The 20,786-nt window shown below is 46.0% G+C and overlaps 2 protein-coding genes across 4 annotated transcripts in view; both read left to right on the top strand.

Moving 5' to 3' along the window:
- Window positions 1–12,156, top strand: part of LOC133134354 (deubiquitinase DESI2) — a 23,252-nt gene extending 11,096 nt beyond the window's left edge. The window contains exons 2-5 of one of the 2 annotated variants that reach the window (XM_061250598.1): window positions 5,264–5,336; window positions 6,681–6,774; window positions 7,914–8,055; window positions 9,190–12,156. In XM_061250598.1, the coding sequence (XP_061106582.1) occupies window positions 5,264–5,336; window positions 6,681–6,774; window positions 7,914–8,055; window positions 9,190–9,357 (477 nt within the window). In that variant the 3' untranslated portion in view covers window positions 9,358–12,156. Of the gene's footprint in view, window positions 1–5,263; window positions 5,337–6,680; window positions 6,775–7,913; window positions 8,056–9,114 lie in introns of both variants that reach the window. The other variant, XM_061250596.1, reaches the window with a different exon arrangement.
- Window positions 12,157–13,032: 876 nt separating this feature from the next.
- On the top strand, window positions 13,033–19,448 carry srsf5a (serine and arginine rich splicing factor 5a). 2 transcript variants are annotated; one of them, XM_061242777.1, is made up of 8 exons: window positions 13,033–13,162; window positions 14,166–14,320; window positions 14,414–14,484; window positions 14,603–14,734; window positions 15,211–15,280; window positions 17,121–17,194; window positions 17,379–17,486; window positions 17,823–19,448. In XM_061242777.1, the coding sequence occupies exons 2-8, from the start codon at window positions 14,195–14,197 to the stop codon at window positions 18,106–18,108; spliced, it is 867 nt and encodes a 288-aa protein (XP_061098761.1). In that variant the 5' UTR covers window positions 13,033–13,162; window positions 14,166–14,194; the 3' UTR covers window positions 18,109–19,448. The 2 variants fall into 2 exon arrangements, with proteins under 2 accessions (XP_061098761.1, XP_061098756.1); XM_061242772.1 differs by having other exon boundaries at window positions 14,603–14,782.
- The last annotated feature ends 1,338 nt before the right edge of the window (window positions 19,449–20,786 follow it).

The raw sequence follows: 20,786 nt of genomic DNA, 5'->3' as shown, positions 1-20,786 counted from the left end.
TGCTGAACACTCACACACAGCAGGCCTTTAGCCAGGCTTCACTGCGGCTGAACACTCACACACAGCAGGCCTTTAGCCAGGCTTCACTGCTGCTGAACACTCACACACAGCCGGCCTTTAGCCAGGCTTCACTGCTGCTGAACACTCACACACAGCCGGCCTTTAGCCAGGCTTCACTGCTGCTGAACACTCACACACAGCCGGCCTTTAGCCAGGCTTCACTGCTCTGCTTCAATCAGCCCCTCCGCACTTACACCCGGCTCAAATCGTGCTGATGATTACTCAAGATTCCAATCGATTTCAACCATGGAATGCGTTGTTCGTATAGGGCTATACGCATCACATATAAATACATCTGGTGTACCTGTGATGATTATGGTGTTATTTTTAAAGCTCAGTATTTTTGTTTGAATAATTATTCACATTTCTTCCGTTCACAAGCTATTTTAGGATCCATGTACCGTGCTAATGACTAAAACTCTGAAGCAAATGTTTCGCGTACTTGCGATCAGATCCTTGAAAGACCAGCTGAAATGTAAGTTTTCCGTCCACTTTCGGAAAAAACGATCTGAATTGAGATTGTGTGTCGTGTGAGGGCATGTGTGTCGATCAAATGTCTGTCGATTTTCCGTTCCCCTCCAATCAGTATCCTTTCCGCACCGCAGCGCACAGCCTCCATCGATGTCCCCCCTCCACATTCGATGCCGCTAAAATCAACTCCCCGCTCTTCGAAACCCCCGAAAGATCCGTTTCACTCACGTATACCTCATACCACTTCTGCTTCAGCTCGTCTTTAAAGAGTGACTCTCAAACAACTTCAGCAGGCAGCCAACTTTTTACCTGAGCCGCACGGCAGAAGGAGGCTGTAAAACTGACGCACTGGATCTATGACCTGCTCCACAGTGTCCTGGTCGCGAGGCCTGGTTGCCCTGTGTTTGCCCTGTTGTTTTTCATCATTTAACGATGAAAGAGGTGATGCATCTCCGGAGTGGGGGTCAGGGCTGTCGGTTCCCTGGTGGAGATCCCTGCTCCCCGTTTAAGATGGAGTCTCGCTGGAGCCAGCCTGTCTTCCAGCGAGTGCAATCTGGAATTCGCTGATGGATCGGTTGTCGGTAACAAGCTGGCCCAGCAGCTGGACGTGGTCCTGCCAGCACGGCTGCTCTGTCAGCATGTTTGATGATCTTAAAACCAGCTGGACCAGCCAGCCGCAAGCCAGGCTGGAACTCGGCTGAAATTTCTGCCTGGGTTAGCTGAGGGGGTTCTACTGGTAAATCCCTGGTTACCCCGGCTTTGAGTAGCCTCAAAAGTGTGAGCGATGCAAGTTCAATTAAATGTAAATCATACACAATGTGGAATACAAATAGGGTTTGGGAACATTTGTCAGTGAAAAGGGCAGCATGTTGTTTGACATAAAATAAAAATTGAGTTTTTTTTTTTACTTAATATTTCAACCTTAAATGAATCTCAGTCGATGTGTGATAACGTGTGACCGTCTTGACAGGAAGGAAAATGTAAGTTAGAACAAGCACAGAGCGGCTTTCCGGGCGTGGCAGTGTGTATTATTCACCTTTACATTGTAAACCAACCACAAAATGGCCGCCGTCCAACTGCCTGTCGTACTTCGTGCTCTTTCAGACAGGGAGATGTCTTCACTCACGGCATCACGGCGGGGGGGTCAGACCCCCCCACCCTCGCCGGGGGGGGGGGGGGGTTGTGTGGCTTCAGAGTCGGCTGCACGTCTCACTGACCTTCATTTCATAAGAAATTACATTTGGCCATTTAGCAGACGCTCTTATCGAGCGCGACTTCTGCAGATTACATTTTTGCGCCTGCAATCCGTTTAGCTATGCAGGTGGATGTTTACCGAGGCAGTTCATGCTAAGAACCGCGCTCCGTGCTACAACGGCAACTGCCCTGGTTGGGAATCAAACCTGGGGCTGACGTTTACTCAGGGTTGCCCCGTTCGATCCCCCACCCTGGGTATGCCAAAGTGTCCCTGAGCAAGACCCCCCTAAGTAACCCCCAATTTCTCCCGACGAGTTGGTCGGTGACTTGCATGGCAGCCTGTTGCCGGTGGTGTGCGTGCGAGTGTGTGTGCGAGCGCGCGTGCAAGCTTTCTTTTCTCCCAGGTTAATTCGCTGAAACATTAATGCTACTGATTGCCTGAATGAATGCCTGACTGAATGCCTGACTGTCTTCACACCTGACTCCCAGGGTGTAAGGCCAGCACTTCACTGACCTTGACTACTGTGATTTGATGATACCTGCGTTATTGCGTTATATAAACACAGTCCATTTACCATTAAAAGCTATACGCCCAGTTCCCTTACCTCTATTCTACACTGGCACCGATCATTAATCACCCTGAAGGAGAATGTGCCCTGCCTGAAAACCTGCTTTGCCACTTTGGTCCAGTAAAAAAGAAAAAAGAAAAAAAAGTGCTTAATTTTATACCCCTTTCATTCACTCCTTTTTATGGGAGACATCTGTGCGGTTAAAAGAGAGGAGGGAGTCTTTATCCCGCCGGTCGATTCGTCCTCGCTGCTTTGCGAAGTCCCGTTTATTCAGCCCCTGTGATGAAAGAGTGTTTTTATTTTCCGTCAGTATCATTGATATCGGCAGTGCTGGTTTATGTCCGTTCGGTTGGTAGCGGCACCCTCGATACCAGCGCCGGGGGTGCCCCGCGTTCTCTCGAGCCGCGCAGGAAATCGCCGGCCTCGGTTTATCCGAGTGGCCGTGGCAACGTGGCGTTCGTTAGGGATCCGTGAGGTAATCAAAGCTGAGGTAATTTTCTGAAATGCAAATGTCTGGGTTTTATGTGAAACGTGGACGGTGGTGAATCAAAAATTTAAATAAATAAAAGCCAGGCCCTACACGTGAGACATGCCTATGAATCACAGCTGGAGCTTTTTCATAGCAACCCTGGGTCTTTGTTTCCCCTCACAAATCCAATCATTGCTTCTTTTTTTTTTTCATTGCACATTGCACTCCGGTTTTCTGGCAAACACGTGTCATACTTAACGTATTTCTTTTCGCGGGGGGGGGGGGGGGGGGAGTAGATTGGTGGCCTGACTCCCCATTATCGACTCGGCCCCTGACAACATCAATATCACCTCAAGAGGAAAAGATCCGTTTGTCAAAATGCCTCGGCGGGATGCTGACTGGGGAAAGCGCCGCTGCTTTAGCGGTGGAACAGGGCCCTTCACCAGGATTTGTGAAGCTCTCCACATCTACGTTCACCTGTGAACCCTACAGTGGGATTCCTGCTGATCCGGGTTTTACAGGAGAAGTGTATTCGTGTCTGAGAGCGATTCCTGGAGATCTGGGTTTTACAGAAGAAGAGTATTCGTGTCTGAGAGTGATTCCTGGAGATCGAGGTTTTACAGGAGAAGGGTATTCGTGTCAGAGTGATTCCTGGAGATTGAGGTTTTACAGGCGAAGGGTATTCGTGTCTGAGAGTGATTCCTGGAGATCGAGGTTTTACAGGAGAAGGGTATTCGTGTCTGAGAGTGATTCCTGGAGATCCAGGTTTTACAGAAGAAGAGTATACGTGTCTGAGAGTGATTCCTGGAGATCCGGGTTTTACAGGAGAAGTGTATTCGTGTCTGAGAGTGATTCCTGGCGATCTGGGTTTTACAGGAGAAGGGTATTCGTGTCTGAGAGTGATTCCTGGAGATCGGGATTTTACAGAAGAAGAGTATGCGTGTCAGAGTGATTCCTGGAGATCCAGGTTTTACAGAAGAAGAGTATACGTGTCTGAGAGTGATTCCTGGAGATCCGGGTTTTACAGGAGAAGTGTATTCGTGTCTGAGAGTGATTCCTGGCGATCTGGGTTTTACAGGAGAAGGGTATTCGTGTCTGAGAGTGATTCCTGGAAATCAAGGTTTTACAGAAGAAGAGTATATGTGTCTGAGAGTGATTCCTGGAGATCCAGGTTTTACAGGAGCTGGGTATGCGTGTCAGAGTGATTCCTGGAGATCGGGGTTTTAGAGAAGAAGAGTATGCATGTTTCAGAGTGATTCCTGGAGATCCGGGTTTTACAGGAGACGGTAATGCGTGTCAGAGTGATTCCTGGAGATCCGGGTTTTACAGGAGACGGGTATGCGTGTCAGAGTGATTCCTGGAGATCCGGGTTTTACAGGAGGCGGGTATGCGTGTCAGAGTGATTCCTGGAGATCCGGGTTTTACAGGAGACGGGTATGCGTGTCAGAGTGATTCCTGGAGATCCGGGTTTTACAGGAGACGGGTATGCGTGTCAGAGTGATTCCTGGAGATCCGGGTTTTACAGGAGACGGGTATGCGTGTCTGAGAGTGATTCCTGGAGATCCGGGTTTTACAGGAGGCGGGTACGCGCGTCTGAGAGCGATCCCCGGTTGCGTTGTGTCCTCGTGTGATCCGAGCAGAGCGCTGCCTCCCTTCAGAGGCCGTCCCCCCCTGGGGGACCTGCGATGATTTCGGCCCAGAGTACATCATTATCGCGCCCATTAGAGTCCCCGCGTGTTGGCTGTAGCTGTCGGCGGTTATTAGCCCAGTGCCGGACTGGCGTTCACCACTCCACTCCCAGAGTCCATGTTCCTCCAGCTCGATCGATACCTGCCCGCGTATTTGGCTCTCCTTCCTTGCGGTGAACTGAATTCCTTCATTAATTTCGTCCTACCTCTCTCCAGTAGGACAGGGGTGTCTGCTTCTGCCTGGTGAGAATTTATCACCTGTGTCCCGGGCGGTTCTTTCTTATTTTCTTTTAAGCTTGCTGCTGTTTTCCTCTTTTTATTTCCTCTTTTATTTTATTGTTTTTTTTTTTGTTTGAGGTGTTGTTGGCGTGAAAAGCAAGAATGAGTTTATCCGTCTGGTGTAAATGGAGAGGCTAATTGATTTTGTGTAGAGGCCATATGCGTTGTGAGAATGTATGTGCTGATTATTGATTGTGAGAGAAAGTGGTGTACTTCCTGCCTCACTCCGGTGGAGCGTAATGTATTTACAGTGCTACACCAAATGTAATGTGCAAATGTATCCTAATCCGTGCCTGTTCACAATGGTTAAAATGTGCTTTCAGAGATAAGCATAAAAATATCAAAATCTGTGGACCAAAGCCTACTGGTGACTGGCGAATTCATATCTGTACCCCTGACAGGAGTGAATTTTTACATTTTCTGAAAAGGCACCTACTCAACATCACTCATCTTCGAAATGTCTCTCTCCCTCTCTCCCCCCTCTCCTTCTCTCCCTCTCTCCCCCCCCTCTCCCTCTCCCTCTCTCTCTGCAGTACTGGATAAACGAGTACACCTCCACTCTGGGTATTGGAGTCTTCCACTCAGGCATCGAGATCTACGGCAGAGGTACGGACCCTTCGTCACCCCGCCCGCTCCTTTGAGTCATACGCCGCTCTCGGGTCTCTCCCAGATTTAAAAAAAGGCAATCACACACATACACGCCGAACGCTTTCAGGCCCGTGTCACGGTGTGTGTGTGTGTGTGTGTGTGTGTGTGTGTGTGTGTGTGTGTGTGTGTGTGTGTGTGTGTGTGTGTGTGTGTGTGTGTGTGGGCGTGCGTCAGCCCTCAGCCGTGATGTCATGCGGTCACTGGAGACCAGAAGATGGGGTGAAGTGATAGCTGAGAACGACAAGCTGGATGAAAAATCTGAACATACTTTAATAATGCATAAATTAATGGATTATTTCATAAACGTCCATAGCCGTATTTGCAGCCAGAGTAAGTAGTACATTGTCTTTAGTTTTAGTGCATAAAACTAAAGCTACTGGATGTGGGGCTAGCCTGCAGCCTAGTGGCTATGGTACATGACTTGGTTCTGGAAGGTCGGTGGTTCGATCCCCGGTGTAGCCACAATAAGATCTGCACAGCAGATAAAGCAGGGCCCTTAACCCCACATTGCTCCAGGGGATATTGTCTCCTGCTTAATCTAATCAACTGTAAGTCGCTTTGGATAAAAGCGTCAGCTACATGATACATGATTAAATTATTATATAATGTACAGTTCCTGCCTATCAAGATGGATACTATGATTCACAAATTATTCTTATGCTGTGAGACATAAGGAACGTTATGCAAGGGAATGTGTGGGAAATGTGCCATCCTCCATCAGAACAAACACGAACAGTTTTGTAGCTAACAACATTTTTTCTTTTTTTTTGTGTGGCCAACAATTTCCTTTGTAGTCTTTCAAACTTTTGTGTGGGATTGTAGATGCTGCTGTTATTCTTCTAGTTGAATGAAATGGGGGTAAAAAGCGAAACGCACCACCTTGAACCCAGAGCTGGGAGCAGCGATCCTCAAACAGACTTAAACAGACAGGAATAAAATAGAAACAGTTCCCACTTCGCCTGAACAGCTTCTCTGCAGACGCTTTGATCTGAAAAATGAGTGACCTTTTCGGTGAATTTGGCCTTGCAGAAGTACTTTTTGTTTTGAGAACACCGTGTTAAAATGCCTTACATTTTCAGTACTAGTTTCAGCTGCCTTTTCTGTCCTGTCCTAATGTGCATCTTAAAAGCATGTGGGGCCAGTTTCACTGCAGTTTTCTTTGTAGAATCTATGCAAAATAGAATTTTGTTAGGATTTTGTCTAGGCAAAATAGAATTTTGTCTGCCCTTGAACCTGGCCCCATCTCTTTTGACTGATCCCTCTCTCCTCTCTCTCCTCTCCTCTCCCTTTCCCTCTCTTCAGAGTTTGCATACGGGGGTCATCCGTACCCTTTCAGTGGGATCTTCGAAATCACCCCTGGAAATGCCACTGAGTTGGGGGAGACCTTCAAATTCAAGTGAGTGTCACATGATTCCTACAGCAATGCTATTGGCCGACAGTAAGGGGTCAGAGGTTATCACCGACAACCATGGAAACACTTCCTTGTACATTCACTCTCCTCTTTCATTCTTCTGTGAAGTCTCTTCCACCATCGCCATCTCTTAGCATTCTTCCCTCAGTGTGTGAATGTACTGTAACTTCAGCTCCTGATGACAAACGAGCTGAACACTCGCACACATTCACTTTCATATTTTCTAGCAAATACTCAGTGCCCTCCGTAATGTTCGGGACATTTGGTTTTGAACATTAAAAAGTGCTGTAATGTTCTACACGGTGAAACCAAAACGCTATGTCTTTGTCCCAAACGTAATAATGGCACTGTGTTTATTGCTTTCTACACACGGAATAGATGTTTAGGTGCACTCAGAGGCACGGTGGTGAGTGTGTAGATTTATAAATGTTTAGGTGGTGTCAGGCACAGCGGTGAGTGTGTAGGGGATTGATAAATGTTTAGGTGCAGTCAGTGGCACGGTGGTGAGTGTGTAGGAGATTGATAAATATTTAGGTGCACTCAGGCACGCCGGTGAGTGTAGGGGATTTATAAATGTTTAGCTGCAGGCAGAGGCACGGTAGTGAGTGTGTAGATTGATAAATGTTTAGGTGGTGTCAGGCACAGCGGTGAGTGTGTAGATTGATAAATGTTTAGGTGCACTCAGCGGCACGGTGGTGAGTGTGTAGGGGATTGATAAATATTTAGGTGCAGTCAGAGGCACGCCGGTGAGTGTAGAAGATTGATAAATATTTAGGTGCAGGCAGAGGCACGGCGGTGAGTGTAGGAGATTGATAAATATTTAGGTGCAGGCAGAGGCACGGCGGTGAGTGTAGGAGATTGATAAATGTTTAGGTGTACTCAGAGGCACGGTGGTGAGTGTGTAGGAGATTGATAAATGTTTAGGTGCAGTCAGAGGCACAGCGGTGAGTGTAGGAGATTGATAAATATTTAGGTGTACTCAGAGGCACGCCGGAGATGGAGACGTAGCAGCGAGGCGTGATGTGGAGTATCGGCCCGCTGGGGTGCGAGCTGGATTAGGATGCGCTGTGAGTGCTGAGGGCGCTGTGAGTGCTGAGGGCGCTGTGGTTTCCTCCGCTCGGCAGGGAGGCCATCGCCCTGGGCACCACCGACTTCACGGAGGAAGACATCGACAAGATCATGGAGGAGCTGGGGAAGGAGTTCAAGGGAAACGCCTATCACCTGATGCACAAGAACTGCAACCACTTCTCCTCCTCGCTCTCCGAGGTCAGTGGACACAGACACGGGCTGTGTTGAAGCGCTTTGCGTTTTTACAAAGCGCATTACATTACATTACAGTCGTTTAGCAGACGCTCTTATCCAGGGAGACGTACAATAAAGTACAATTCAGGACCAGGCACAAGCACGTTCAGGACCCTAGAGGAAAGTACAGTTCCAAGTCCTAGAGTGATCACATTAATCACATTGATACTTGAACCCTTGAAGAATAAATCAACTTTCTAAGTAGCATACCATGGTTGCCAGCTAGAATACCCCAAATACTAAAATAATTAATCTTTAATGAATCTTGACTTTTCGCCATGCTTGAACACAAGACCGCTTCGACCGCTGTCTTTGAATATCCTAACGGTAACTTATCTAGAACTATTAATATTATATATTTTTTATCATTTAACCATATGTTTAGGGGCACTCAGTGGCACGGTAGTGAGTGTGTAGATTGATAAATGTTTAGGTGCACTCAGAGGCACGCTGGTGAGTGTGTAGGGGATTGATAAATGTTTAGGTGGTGTCAGGCACAGCGGTTATTCTAATTTTATTTGACTGGGACCTTGCACATTAATAACATTAATGTAGTCCCTGGGCTACTTGTACTGCTGCAAACTCACAATATTTGGAGTATGTTATATTCGAAAATAGATTTTTTTCATTTTCCGTTTGGGTTATTTTGTCCTGTCCTATAAATGAATCAGAGATGCTGATCCTCAGAGATGCAAAGTGTTGCTTTCAATTTGGAAAACCGAGAGGTATTTAGCATCGCAGCTGTGTGAAGGGTGGAGCATCAACCCATTTCAGGTGCTAATTGCATCGCTAACACAAGCTCAATCATCTGCTAACCACCAAAGATTGGTTTCTATTGGTTTCACGCTTGAATGCTTTGCGCGTCAGCATTTCATAAGCGCTTCGATTAAAAATCCAAATTGCTTACCGCAGAGATTTCGCCGTCCGCACGTACAGCCTCCGAAAGCAGTGACAAGGGTGTGTCTGTGACCGTGCGCGTCTGTGACCGTGCGTGTCTGTGGTTTTGCGGTCTGTGTCTCGCAGCTCCTGTGCGGGCGTGAGATCCCGCGCTGGGTGAACCGGCTGGCCTACTTCAGCTCCTGCATCCCCTTCCTGCAGAGCTGCCTGCCCAAGGAGTGGCTGACCCCCGCCGCCCTGCAGAGCCACATCAGCCTGGGCCTCCACAAGGAGGAGCAGGAGGAGTCGAGCGACGAGGAGCCCCCCTCCGCCTCGGGGGCCGCGGGGGGGTCGGGCTCCTCGCACGGCTGCCGCCACACGCGGGTCTGAGCTGCTCCCCCGCCGTCCGGACCCGGCCGCCTTTCAGGGGACACAGCGCCACCTTTAGGCTTGGATGACCCCGTGGAAAATGAACAAACCTTGTGCCCACAATGAAGAGGCGGGAACAGGCACCTTCCCAATATCCCAGGGACACCCCCTACCCCCCCATTTTTAAAAACTTCGTACTTTAAAAAACAAAAAAAAAACCTTCCCAGAAGTGTTTTGAACTTCCTTTCCAGAGGAAAGTTCGAAAAGTCTTTTTTGTTTTCTGTTTTTAAAAGAGGTGCCAAATGAGTGATGGACAGCACAGACTGACCACTGTTGAGTCCCTCTTCTTGGATTTTGTTTTTTTGCCATGGAACTTCTTTGTAACCTCAGTCAACCGTCCCTACCCCCATTTTTCAAAAGTTGTCAGTGTAGTTTAGCTGGATGTCTGATGCCCCTGGTAGTCATAATAGACGGAGACTGTATTTGTTTCTGTTTAGAAGTACATGTTCAACAAAGAACTACATAATAATAAAAACATTGTCATGGCCTTGCCTTGTCTTTTAATTGGGCAGGCTAGTATTTTGGACTTTAGGTTCCGTGGGGGTGAGGGGGTCATTCTAGCAAGGCTTTTGTTGTTTTCTCAATTTGCAAAATTAAAAACAAATGTGCCAAGCTTATCTTAACAATTACTTACTTTGTATCGGAATGCACTTAATTGTGTTCCGATTGAAATTCTTTGTTCAAAGTCCTTCAGAACTGTGCAGTATGTATTTTTTTTCTACCCTCGTTGCAGTTTTGTTGTGGGATTTGAGCTTTGTCGTCTGAATCCAAACGCAGCTTGAGCAAAGCGAAGGTACATCAAAAGGTAGCTAAACGTGTTCTGATCAGGTATCTGTGCAGCGTGAAACTATGGGGAGTGTACAGTGCTGTACAGTGGGTATCTGCTCTGAGTCTATGTGGTAAGTACGGGGGAAATGCTAATCCGAAAGAGCACACACCCACCCAGCCACTTTCAAACTTCCCTTGAGCTTTGGACTAATGGGCTTTACAGATAACAATGCCTTTGTGTTTTTTTTGTTCCCCCTCTCCCCCCCCCCCCCTCTCTCCTTGAACACAATGATTGAACTGATGTGGGGGTGGGGGGTGGGAGGGTGTGAGGGAAGCCTTAATGAAAGGTTTGTGTAGAAATGTCTCTTGAGTTTGTGGGGGACGTATGTTTGTGTTTCCTGTAGCCCTTGAACACTTTGGGTTTTGCTGTGGATTATTTATTTTTATTATTATCTTTTTTTTTTAACAAAGTTATGTTGTAGGGAGGAGGGGCCAGGAATGTCAGCGAACTTTTGACTTGCCTTTGAACCGCAAATCCATCCAAACGCACTACACTGTTACTGCTTTGCTGTGGCCTATAAGGGCGTTCGGTATTCATTTTGCCTTCTGTAACATGGCAGATGTGCCCATCTAATTATTTCTTCTGAATACGATACAATCTTAATTCCTTGCTTAGGATTTCACACATTCATAGACCTGTATGCTGTTTGCCTCCTTTTTGTCTTGCCTTTTAAAGAATCTTAACTTGGCTTAATGTTTTAAAAACTCATACTCCATTTTAAGTGACATACCGTCCTCCTCTCTGGTGAAGGAATGGAAGTTGTTCAAGGGTGTTGTGGTTTTTTTTGTTTTTTTCTTCTGTATGTACAAGTAATTTTATGTTTATGTGCTGTATTATCTAACAGGGTTATTGACAATATCACTGCTGTTGTGATTATTTAAATTATTTATTATTTTTACATTTTTAATGATGGACGAAGGCCAGTGCTCCAAGTTCACTACTGACAAACGTTGACACTTTCTATTGCTGATTTCAGTAAGATAACTTTTTCTATTGTACTGTGTCAATTTTACCATAATTGGTATCTTTTTCTGAGTTAAAAAGACAATGGCACCAGTTTTAAGAATGAATCCAGAATAAAAATGGGAATTACGATAATGTGTTAATTTTGTCTTAAGCTTTTGTTACAGTATCAGCAGATCAGATATTTAAATGTGGTATACAAACGCACACATTTTTATTTTATCGTGTATACAATCCCCAATGTACCCGAAATGAATGCAAAGAGGTTAGAATCACAATCTGGTTTTATCCGTTTCTGTTGCAGTTTGAACATGGCCATTATTAAACTGAAGGACTGTAAGATGTTCTACGTACCAAGGCAATGGGATTTCTACTCTTAAAGGCACCGTGATGTATGGACTCTGGCCCTCTGCAAATAATTCTGCATGAGAAGGCCATACTTGTTTAAGTATTCTGGTACTGAGGCTACGGGCGCATTCCCTTCTGTGTTCCCTTCATATCTTAGTGCAGCCTAAATTCTGTGCCTTTTCTTGGTAGAAAGACCTATAACAGTTGCTGTCAGTTGTTTTTTATAACATTAAACGGAGGCTTGTAACGGTGGGACGACTGTAATTCCAGGGAAATGTTACCAGAGACCTACATATATCTGAAATTACATTATCTCAAGTTTTCATGTGATGTGGCTGGTGACTAAAATAACGGAAAAAACTTCTGTTTATCGGATGTTCCCAACTGCCCGTGCATCCTTGTCTGTTTTCATGAGCTATCAGAGCCAACAGTATTTTCATTAGAAAGCCTCTTCGCGGATTTTACTACCAAGTTCTCGGGAAAGGCGTTTCCTATGAGTCTGATGTGATGAAATACAGGATTTGTACCACTATTCCTGACTTATTTGTGCCTGTTGGGTTTTGTCTGACATATCTTTTTGAACATTATAAGGACAGTAATAAAACATCTTGCATATCCTTGCCCTGTGTCTGCTGTTGCACGCTCACATCCACTTACGTACTGTTCATTTACATTTAGCCTCTCAAGCAAAAGAAGTAAAAAACCCCCCAAAAAAAACACTATTCTAGGAGTCCCATATTAGATGGTGTCTACTTTGCTCGACAAACTAATTATTGACACAGTTCAGTGACAGTCAACATCATGTGTCTTTCAACAAGATAGTAAGCTGGTGGACTTCATCTCTTTTCTTGGGCACCACTACGCATATTAAGGAAGCAAAGAAATTGAGGCAGAATTGGCGTATGCCCTTACTCAGCAACCTAGTAATAATGCAATGCGATTTTTTTTTACATATCCGTTTATACAATATTCAAGTTGTGTAAAACCGCTATGGCGTAGTAAAACTATTCCTTCTGGTCTGAGAATATATATTTTCTCTTGACGTGACTTCGTCGCCACGAATAGAACAGGTGGGAATAGTGAACAAAAAAAATGTGGGGTTAAAAATGTTAAACGGCAATAAAAGTCATTTTTAGCCCTGCTGAAAAAAAAAACCCATCAGGTTGGCCATAGCTGGATTTTACACCAGGGGGCCTACCCTTTAAAGGTGGTAAGCGTGTTAAAGGCGGACGTTAGCTAAACTATTCTCATTGTTATTGAAGTAATACTTATGTGGATGCATTCTAATCACTTATTAATACAACAGATTTCATTTTATTTTTTCGTTTTTTTTGAGAGAGATGCGTTACTTGAGCTTCCCGCTGAAGAAAAACAGATTCAAGTAGGAGGATTATTTTTTTGTTGAAGCTGCACCAATGACTACCAATCATACCAAGTTGTAAAACAAGAAAGCTAAGTTATTGGCTCTGGCAACTGCCAGTCAGTGGTTCAACCATAGAGATTCGGACAGGATCACAGAATATGGGGAGGATAAAGCAGCGCACATTGCCATACTCCACATTTCCGGTTTTTACAAGCGTTGCCTCTGTGGTCGCCATTTTCCAGGAGACGTTCAACGAGAAGGAGGTAAGAGAATTGAGCCCATATTGCGCATAAATATTTTGGCGTATTCGCTCAGTATTCGTAGCCAGATTGATTTATTTTTATATGTATGCAAAAGCTGAGCTTTTTCAGCAACTAGTTCAATATTATACCTTAGCGAACTAATGCAAAGCCGATGGTAAGAAAGTCCGCCAATAAGCGACGCGTTTCTATTAGCGAGCTTAAGCTACAAAATGAGGCCGGTGTGTAACGTTACTCCATATAAATTAGCAAGAAGCGATCAAGTCCCTGTTTTCCTGTGTATTCGACTTGTCTTGCTAGCTACAATTTGACGTTATATGCAGTATTTAAATGCATTTGGGACGGTGCACACTTTAACGTATTAGCTCTAGCCTAGCTATGGTTAGGCTATCCAGCAAATGGGCGTTCGGTTGCTCGGGCCTGTATCGAGGCCTAGCGTGGCTATCGTTCGCCTGCTAACTTATTTATTTATTGTCAAACTGTTGCTACCATGATGGACAATTTAAATAATCACGTTAATATATGCGCCGTGAATATATTCTGAAAACTGAAGTCCAGTTTAAACTACGTTTGTTAATTTTTAATTCGGACGAAAACGCGTCGGACCGGTTTGACCGAATGAACCTTGGTCTGGGCATAGGCCTTGTTTTGGGCGTTTGATTCACTTACTGACTGAAAGTCGGTGATCATAAAACTTGGTAGCTGCTGTAGTCAGTTTTCATTCAGACGCCAGGTAGTTGGGGCGGCTAATGTTAAGTCGATTAACTACGCTTCCACGATACATTTAGCTAAATAGTTGGCTAGATCCAGTTGCAACAAGCAGACACGCCGGTGTTCAGTTTGCTCGCTACGATCAAGGCTGGTCAGTTAACGTTAATTCGTAATCTATTTTTTGTCCTTGAGGTCAGTACTGTTTTTACCGTTAGCGAGTATGTTTAAACATTCACCCCCGTGCGTCATGTTGACCATGTTAAAATAACATTCGTAACAAACTTTCTCTATTTAGGTCGTGCTTTATTCTGCAAGAAATAAACCATGAGTGGATGTCGAGTATTCATCGGTCGCTTGAGCCCCCACGCTCGTGAGAGGGATGTGGAGAAATTCTTCAAGGGATATGGAAGGATTCGGGAGATCAACCTGAAAAACGGATTCGGTTTTGTGGTAAGGCAAGAAGTCCTCAGGTCGTGAATGTCCGATGGGGGGTTATGGATGAGATTCGTTGATGTCTAATGTCAAATTTTACTCATTTTTCAGGAGTTCGATGACCATAGGGACGCGGACGATGCGGTCTATGAGCTGAACGGCAAGGAGCTCTGCAGTGAAAGGTATTCGCGCGACATTTTAAAGTGAAAGCCAGTGTTGGTGTGCTCGCTAATTGAGTGTTTACTGCTAGTGTGCGTAAGACCGGGTCCTGGACTATGTTTGATATTTATCTGATTGCAGGGTGACTATTGAGCATGCCCGCTCACGTAGAGGAAGAGGTGGTGGACCTGGAGCCGGTGGTGGTGGTGGTGGTGGTGGACGATTCTCCCCTCGCTTCAGTGGCTACCGCCAGTCGCGCAGCGGAAGCTCCCGGTATGAAACGAATACCAGCACACTTGAAGATAATCACAGGATTGGGGGGTATGTGAGTCACGGAGCAGCCTTACTGTACTGGCTGGACAACTGCCGAGTAAAACCCTGAACTGCCCTTTTATCTCAGTCTGAATTTGGAAGTGTTCCAGGTTTTGTTCTGTGCATTTGTCCAGCCAGCTCTAATCTTGTGTGCCGAGTCCGCCCTGTGGTTTGCAACACAGGGTGCACTTCAAAGCTGACATTGTGGGCCATTTGTCCCTTGAAAATGAGTTTTGCTAATGTTTTGCATAGTGCCTGAATGAGTAAGTGCCACACGTCAGGCTGAATCTGTCGGGCTGCACTCCTTACTTCGTGGTGGCATCATCATTTTTAAAGCTCACTTGTTTTCAAATGGGTTGGTACCTCATCTGGTGCATGTACCAGTGCGATCTTGTGACTGCCATGGACGTTAAGCAGACGTGTTTGTGCTGTTCCAGATACGGCCCACCCGTTCGCACGGAGCACAGAATCATTGTGGAGAATCTCTCCTCCCGGATCAGCTGGCAGGTGAGCGCACAGTTCAACTCCTGATATTAGAACTATTCCTTAATTATAAAAGTTTTTTTTTCCTTCTATGTAAAGTAAATGTTAACCAATTAAATATGAACGTTAGTTCAGTGCCATTTAATGTGTAATGTACTTTTTTCCACTTCATGATTGGTCTTTCATTTTTATTCTTTCAAGCATTATTAAAATACCTGGTATGGTAAGCCCATTATGACATTACTGGATTGAAAAACAGTAATTTAAAGTTTTTTTTTTTTTTGTTTGTTTTTTTTCTTCCTTTTGGAATGGATAGCCTTTTCTATTTTCATAATGTAAATTTATTTATTAACAAATACAAAAGTAAATTGTTAAAGCTAATAAAGAACATCTGAAACCTTTTATTTTATTTTTTTTAAAACAGCTGCTCTTATGTGGTTTGGAGTTGCTTGCACAGCCCCCCTCTCTTGCTTTGGCCCGCCCGTAGCAGGGGAGGGGATGTCTCTCTGTGCATAGCGCCTCCTACTGGCTGTGTTCTGAATAGTGTCCATGTGGTGCCTCTCCCTACACGCAGTTGCCGATGGTCTATATCTTGGCTGGGCCCCGTAGCGGGTGAAAGTGGTCTAGCGCAGGATAGCCTTAGGAGGGCTGTAGCCGCAGTCTGGAGGGTCTGTGGTCTGGCATCACCGCCTGCTGTTTTCCCCACGTCCCCCACACTACCGTTTGGGTCATTATCTGTTGGAGGAGCGGGGGCGTTGACAGTTGGGCGCGCCCCCCCTACTTGCTCTCTGGTGGTTCCTTACTTGTGGAGGTCGGATTCCCAGACAAGGCCGAGGTCGTTTCTCGAGAGGGCTTAACACTGCATTGGTTCCGATTTGCTATTTGGACAAGTGGCTCTTTGCTAATGTCTTCCTGGGTATGGAACGGTAAGTAGCACATCACTCATGTGATTGGGTTTTTTGTAAAGGGTTGGGAGGTAAGGGGGCTTATGTAGGAGAGATGGGGGTAGCTTTAATAGGGAATACATTCACTTCTAGAGTGCAAATTAGCTTAATTTTAGTGACGATTTTTCAAACTGAGAAGGAACACCTCTTAAAGAACATATTACTGATGTAGACTAGGAAGTCAACATGAATTTTTTCCAGAATTAATGCTTTCTATAATGCAGTAGTTGACATTTCCTTTTTCCGACGAATCCAAATTTGAATACCTCTACACTGGTTTTCTGCCAGTGTAATCATTAAAATGGCCACCATTTTGATGAAGATGCTGTCAAAAATCCAAAAGGATTTAAGACATCTCTGCAGTCCTCCACGGTAATCTAATATTGCTGCTTATTTCCATTTGGTAAATTCCAAGTGAAATTTCGACCATGAATCTCTCCTGTATTAAATCAGTTGCTATTCCAAGGAACACAAGCTTTGCCCCCCATCTACTGCATGTACTTTGGCAGGGAGGCGGGGCTTTAACGAGCCACACAGCTTCTGCAATTTGATTGGACATTGACCCAGTCTCGTCTCAAGATGGAGCCTTCTTATTGGCTCATTTAATGGCCATCAGAGCACATTGATTCCGATAGGACAAAGAACCCACTCATCTGTCCAATGGGGGGGCTGACACTTCACCCACATGCCATGAGAAGCCAAACTGCAGGGGCACTAATATTTTTACCCCTTAACCATTCAAGCCTTTTGCTTTTCAGTGACCTTTTGTTACAGAATTGTAGAATTTTGTTGTAATTTTATATTTAATATCAGTATTTTTGATGTTGTGCTCTGTGCAGTGCTCCTTTTGTTGCAGGTTGTAAACGTTTTTACTGCTGTAATGCTGCCTGTCGACTTACTCCAAGTTTCATTTGACGCAGGATCTGAAAGATCTGATGAGGAAAGTTGGGGAGGTGACTTTTGTGGACGCCCACAGAACCAACAAGAACGAAGGGTAGGTTTGCCTGGTCTGCGTTCTGGAGTTGGTTATGCTGCTGTGAAATTCCACACGAGTGTACGCGGTGTGGGAGCCGGGTAAATTTGTGGATCTGCACATGGCTCGTGTCCCAGATCTGTGCAGTATTTCTATGCCTGAACCCTGCTGTACTTAAAGTTGTTTTTTTTTTCTCTTCGCCCAGGGTGGTTGAGTTTGCATCCCACGGAGACGTGAAGAACGCCATTGATAAACTGGATGGGACTGAGCTGAACGGCCGCAAGCTGAAGTTGTTTGAGGATCGTAAGAGGAAGTACGTATCCGTGTCGCAAGGCAACGGCTTTGTTCCGCCATGTCCTGCTGTTAGTATTGGTACATGGGGGCACGTTGGGGAGCGGCTTGTTGCAGTCAGAACAGTGGCCCGTAGCGCAGTGGTTAAGGTACATGACTAGGTCGGTGATTCTAATCCCGGTGTAGCCACACTAAGATCCACACTGCCGTTGGGCCCTTGAGCAAGGCCCTTAACCCTGCATTGCTCCAGGTCTTAGTCTAATCAACTGTACGTTGCTCTGGATAAGAGCGTCTGCCAAGTGCCAGTAATGTAATGATGTAACGGCGTTTTTAAAACCTTTTCCGTTCCCTTCCACAGCCGCAGCAGGAGCCGTTCCCGCAGCTACTCCCGCTCCCGGAGCCGCTCCCGGTCCCGCTCCCGCTCCCGCTCCAAGTCCCTGAGCCGGAGCCGCAGCCGGAACAACTCCCGCAGCCGCTCCCGCTCCGTCAGCCGCACCCCGGAGAAGAAGCCCGCCGGCCGGCCCGTGCCCCGCTCCCCCTCCCGCTCCCCGTCCCGCTCCAGGTCCCGGTCCCGCTCCCCCACCCCGCCGCCCCAGAGGAAGCGCTCCCAGTCCCGCTCCCCCTCCGCCGAGTCTCAGCACTGAGCGCGCGGTCACCCCGCCGCGGCGACGGGTGGTAGGCGCGGCCGCCGACGTAGGGCTCTAAACGACAACCGTGCGGCCCGTCGGTTGTTAGACTGTCGGGGTGGATGCTCAGAGAAACACGAGAACCTTTTAAAACCTATTCCCTTTTTCGCCTCGGCTGGTATGTAATCGCTCCAGCGACAGTCCCAGAACTGTTTTCTAATCCCCGCAGTTAGATTTAGCCTTTTGTTCTTTTGTATTGCCAGGATTGGGGGGGGGGGTTCTTCATTAAGAGAGCGCGAGTGATTGACAGCCCGTTTTCCCCCCCCGGGCTTCTATTAATTTTTTTTATTAAAAAAAACGACTTAAGCTTTTTATTGAACTCACTCAGATGTACGCCGTGTCCAGATGTCTCGTCTACGCAGCTTTCCGTGTTGGTGGTAGTTTGTGATGATTTTGTTTTTCCCCCCATGTACAGGCCGGGGGAGGGTGGACGTTAAGGCCGTCGCCTTCCCGAAGCGCAGGTCTGACGTGGGTCCCGTAAATGCGACCGTAGTATTCTCCCCATAATCACAGGTGTTTGAGCCCCCCTCCCATTTTTTATAAGGCTGTTCATCTTTGTCCAGGGTTTAATTGTTCCAGAGTATAGAAAGCCTTTGCGACAGAAGCACATAACTATTTAATATTTAATAGCCGATTTAGACTGAGCAGTCCTGCTTCCGTCTTTCCTTATTTTCTTTTTCTCATTTTGGTTCCCCCCCCCCCTCATCCCCTCTTCCTCTGAAAGCATAGATGTTAAAGAATGAGTGAACGGGGAAAGTGAGACAGGTGATTATGCACTTGATTAATCTTCAGCGGGTGCTTGTACATAGTGTTCGGTTTCGTCCCTCACGTCAGCGTTTTGTGTGGTGTTTACACGCACACGCGAGAGGTCTGGGACGTAGTTGTATTGTGCGTGTGGTTCCAGTTTATTTTTGTTTGTTTGTTTTTTAAAGGTTTGAACTTTTTTTTTTTTTTTTTTTTTTTTTTTGGTTTTTATTTTTATTTTTGGAGATGGACTTGTTTGCGGATTCTGACCTTGTTTGGTGCTTGTGTGCCCTGCGGTCGCTTGGCGGGCCGTCTCAGACCCGTTCGGTGGCCCGTGAGGTGCTCCACGCGACCCCCCCGCCCCCCCCACAGCACCAAAGCCAGACCGCCGTCCCTGTGTTCCCCTCCTGTGCCGCTTAGCGACCACGGCGGTCTGCTTGTGCTTACGGAGCCACTCAATAGGGGGGGCCTTGCAGCTGTGGGCAGAGGTCAGATGTAAACTGTCAAGTTGTGGAGCCGATTTGCTACAAAAAATTAAAACTGATCATACAGAAGTTTGTTGCCTTTCTTTGTAATGTCCAGTAGGTGGCGCACAGCGCTTTGAAATGTAGTACAGCCCCGACTTCGTTTAGTCATGCCACATTGACTGCTGGCAACAGATCTTAGGGGGCTTTTACCTGTTTGTATTCTAGTGAAGGGTTTGAGTTTCCCTCTGGAGAACATATAGGGCTCAGGTACTAATGAAACCATTGTCCTCTTAATCCGTTAATGGCTACTTTCACTTGCCGCATGTCGTTCTGCAGGCAAACTTCGTGCCACCATTAGATGGCGCCACTTCGCCCAAATGTAATGCAGCAATTCTGCATATTCATTGTTTTTCTGCCCTACAGTCGTTGCACTGCTTTCATATAAGATGATGGATATAAAATAAAATTTTCCACAAATATTGAATTATTCTGGATAATCCGGATTAGGGCTTGATTTCACGGTCATATGCACTGCATGGTGACAACACTAATCTCCAGGGGTTTTCTGGCTTCTTAAACATCTTCCAATTATTAGCCCACCTGCTATGTTTGACCGCATCTGATCTTTGTCAAAATCAAATGTTTGGATGTAGTCTAAATCTAAAGGCACAAGCTACCTTCCAATACTTTAACATTAAAGGATTTGTTACACTGCACTATATGAACCATATTAGATTTTTATATAGGAAGTTATTTCAAAATGTTTTCAATCAAATATTCTAGACGCACTGGGCTGTATTGAGTCAACGTTTCTATTTAACTTTACTTGACTTCTAAATACATGTTACTTTAAACTTCAGTAAGCTTGTTTTAGTGAGTGCTGAACTGGCCAAACTGACATCTTGTATTAAATTAAACTCATTGTATGGGTGATATTAAGAACCACACATTATTTTGACGCAGTACTTCAGGCAAATAACGTCTCTCGTGTTTTAAGTCTTACAACTTGCAATACTATTTCTGTTGCTGCAAACACTGCAATTCTGTTCCGTCTAGACTGCATGTTTCCACCAGATGCCAATTTCCGGATCATCTGAGATAAAAAAGGATGGTTCTGCTACAGTGGTTCCTGTTCTGGATCTCCACCGGATAACGCTCTAGTCTAGACGTTTGTTGTCAGGCAGCGGTGGGCTTTGTACGTTTGTGGAGACCTATTTAAAGGGTGAGACATTCACCCCTCAGATGGGAACGTAATTACTTCTGTGCCATTGGCACCTCTGTGGGGATCCCCGCAGCGGTGATAGCTACAGTCCCTGTGGACTCATACACCGGGACGCTTTCAGTGGCTTCTGGAAGAACTAAACCCAACATCCCCGGGCTCCGTGCTAGCGTTTATCAAGGAGCGCATGCTCCTAAATCGTACAC

Source organism: Conger conger, chromosome 1 (assembly GCF_963514075.1).
Source record: "Conger conger chromosome 1, fConCon1.1, whole genome shotgun sequence".
NCBI lineage: Eukaryota > Metazoa > Chordata > Actinopteri > Anguilliformes > Congridae > Conger > Conger conger.
Note: the sequence above shows the minus strand (reverse complement) of the source record. Positions and strands in the feature narration are given on the sequence as shown.

Coding starts and splice junctions, on each gene's coding strand:
- srsf5a (XM_061242772.1), top strand. CDS start 14,195: ATGAGTGGATGTCGAGTATTCATCGGTCGCTTGAGCCCCCACGCTCGT. Junction 15,281..17,120: donor CCTCCCGGATCAGCTGGCAG/GTGAGCGCACAG, acceptor CATTTGACGCAG/GATCTGAAAGATCTGATGAG. Junction 17,195..17,378: donor AGAACCAACAAGAACGAAGG/GTAGGTTTGCCT, acceptor CTCTTCGCCCAG/GGTGGTTGAGTTTGCATCCC.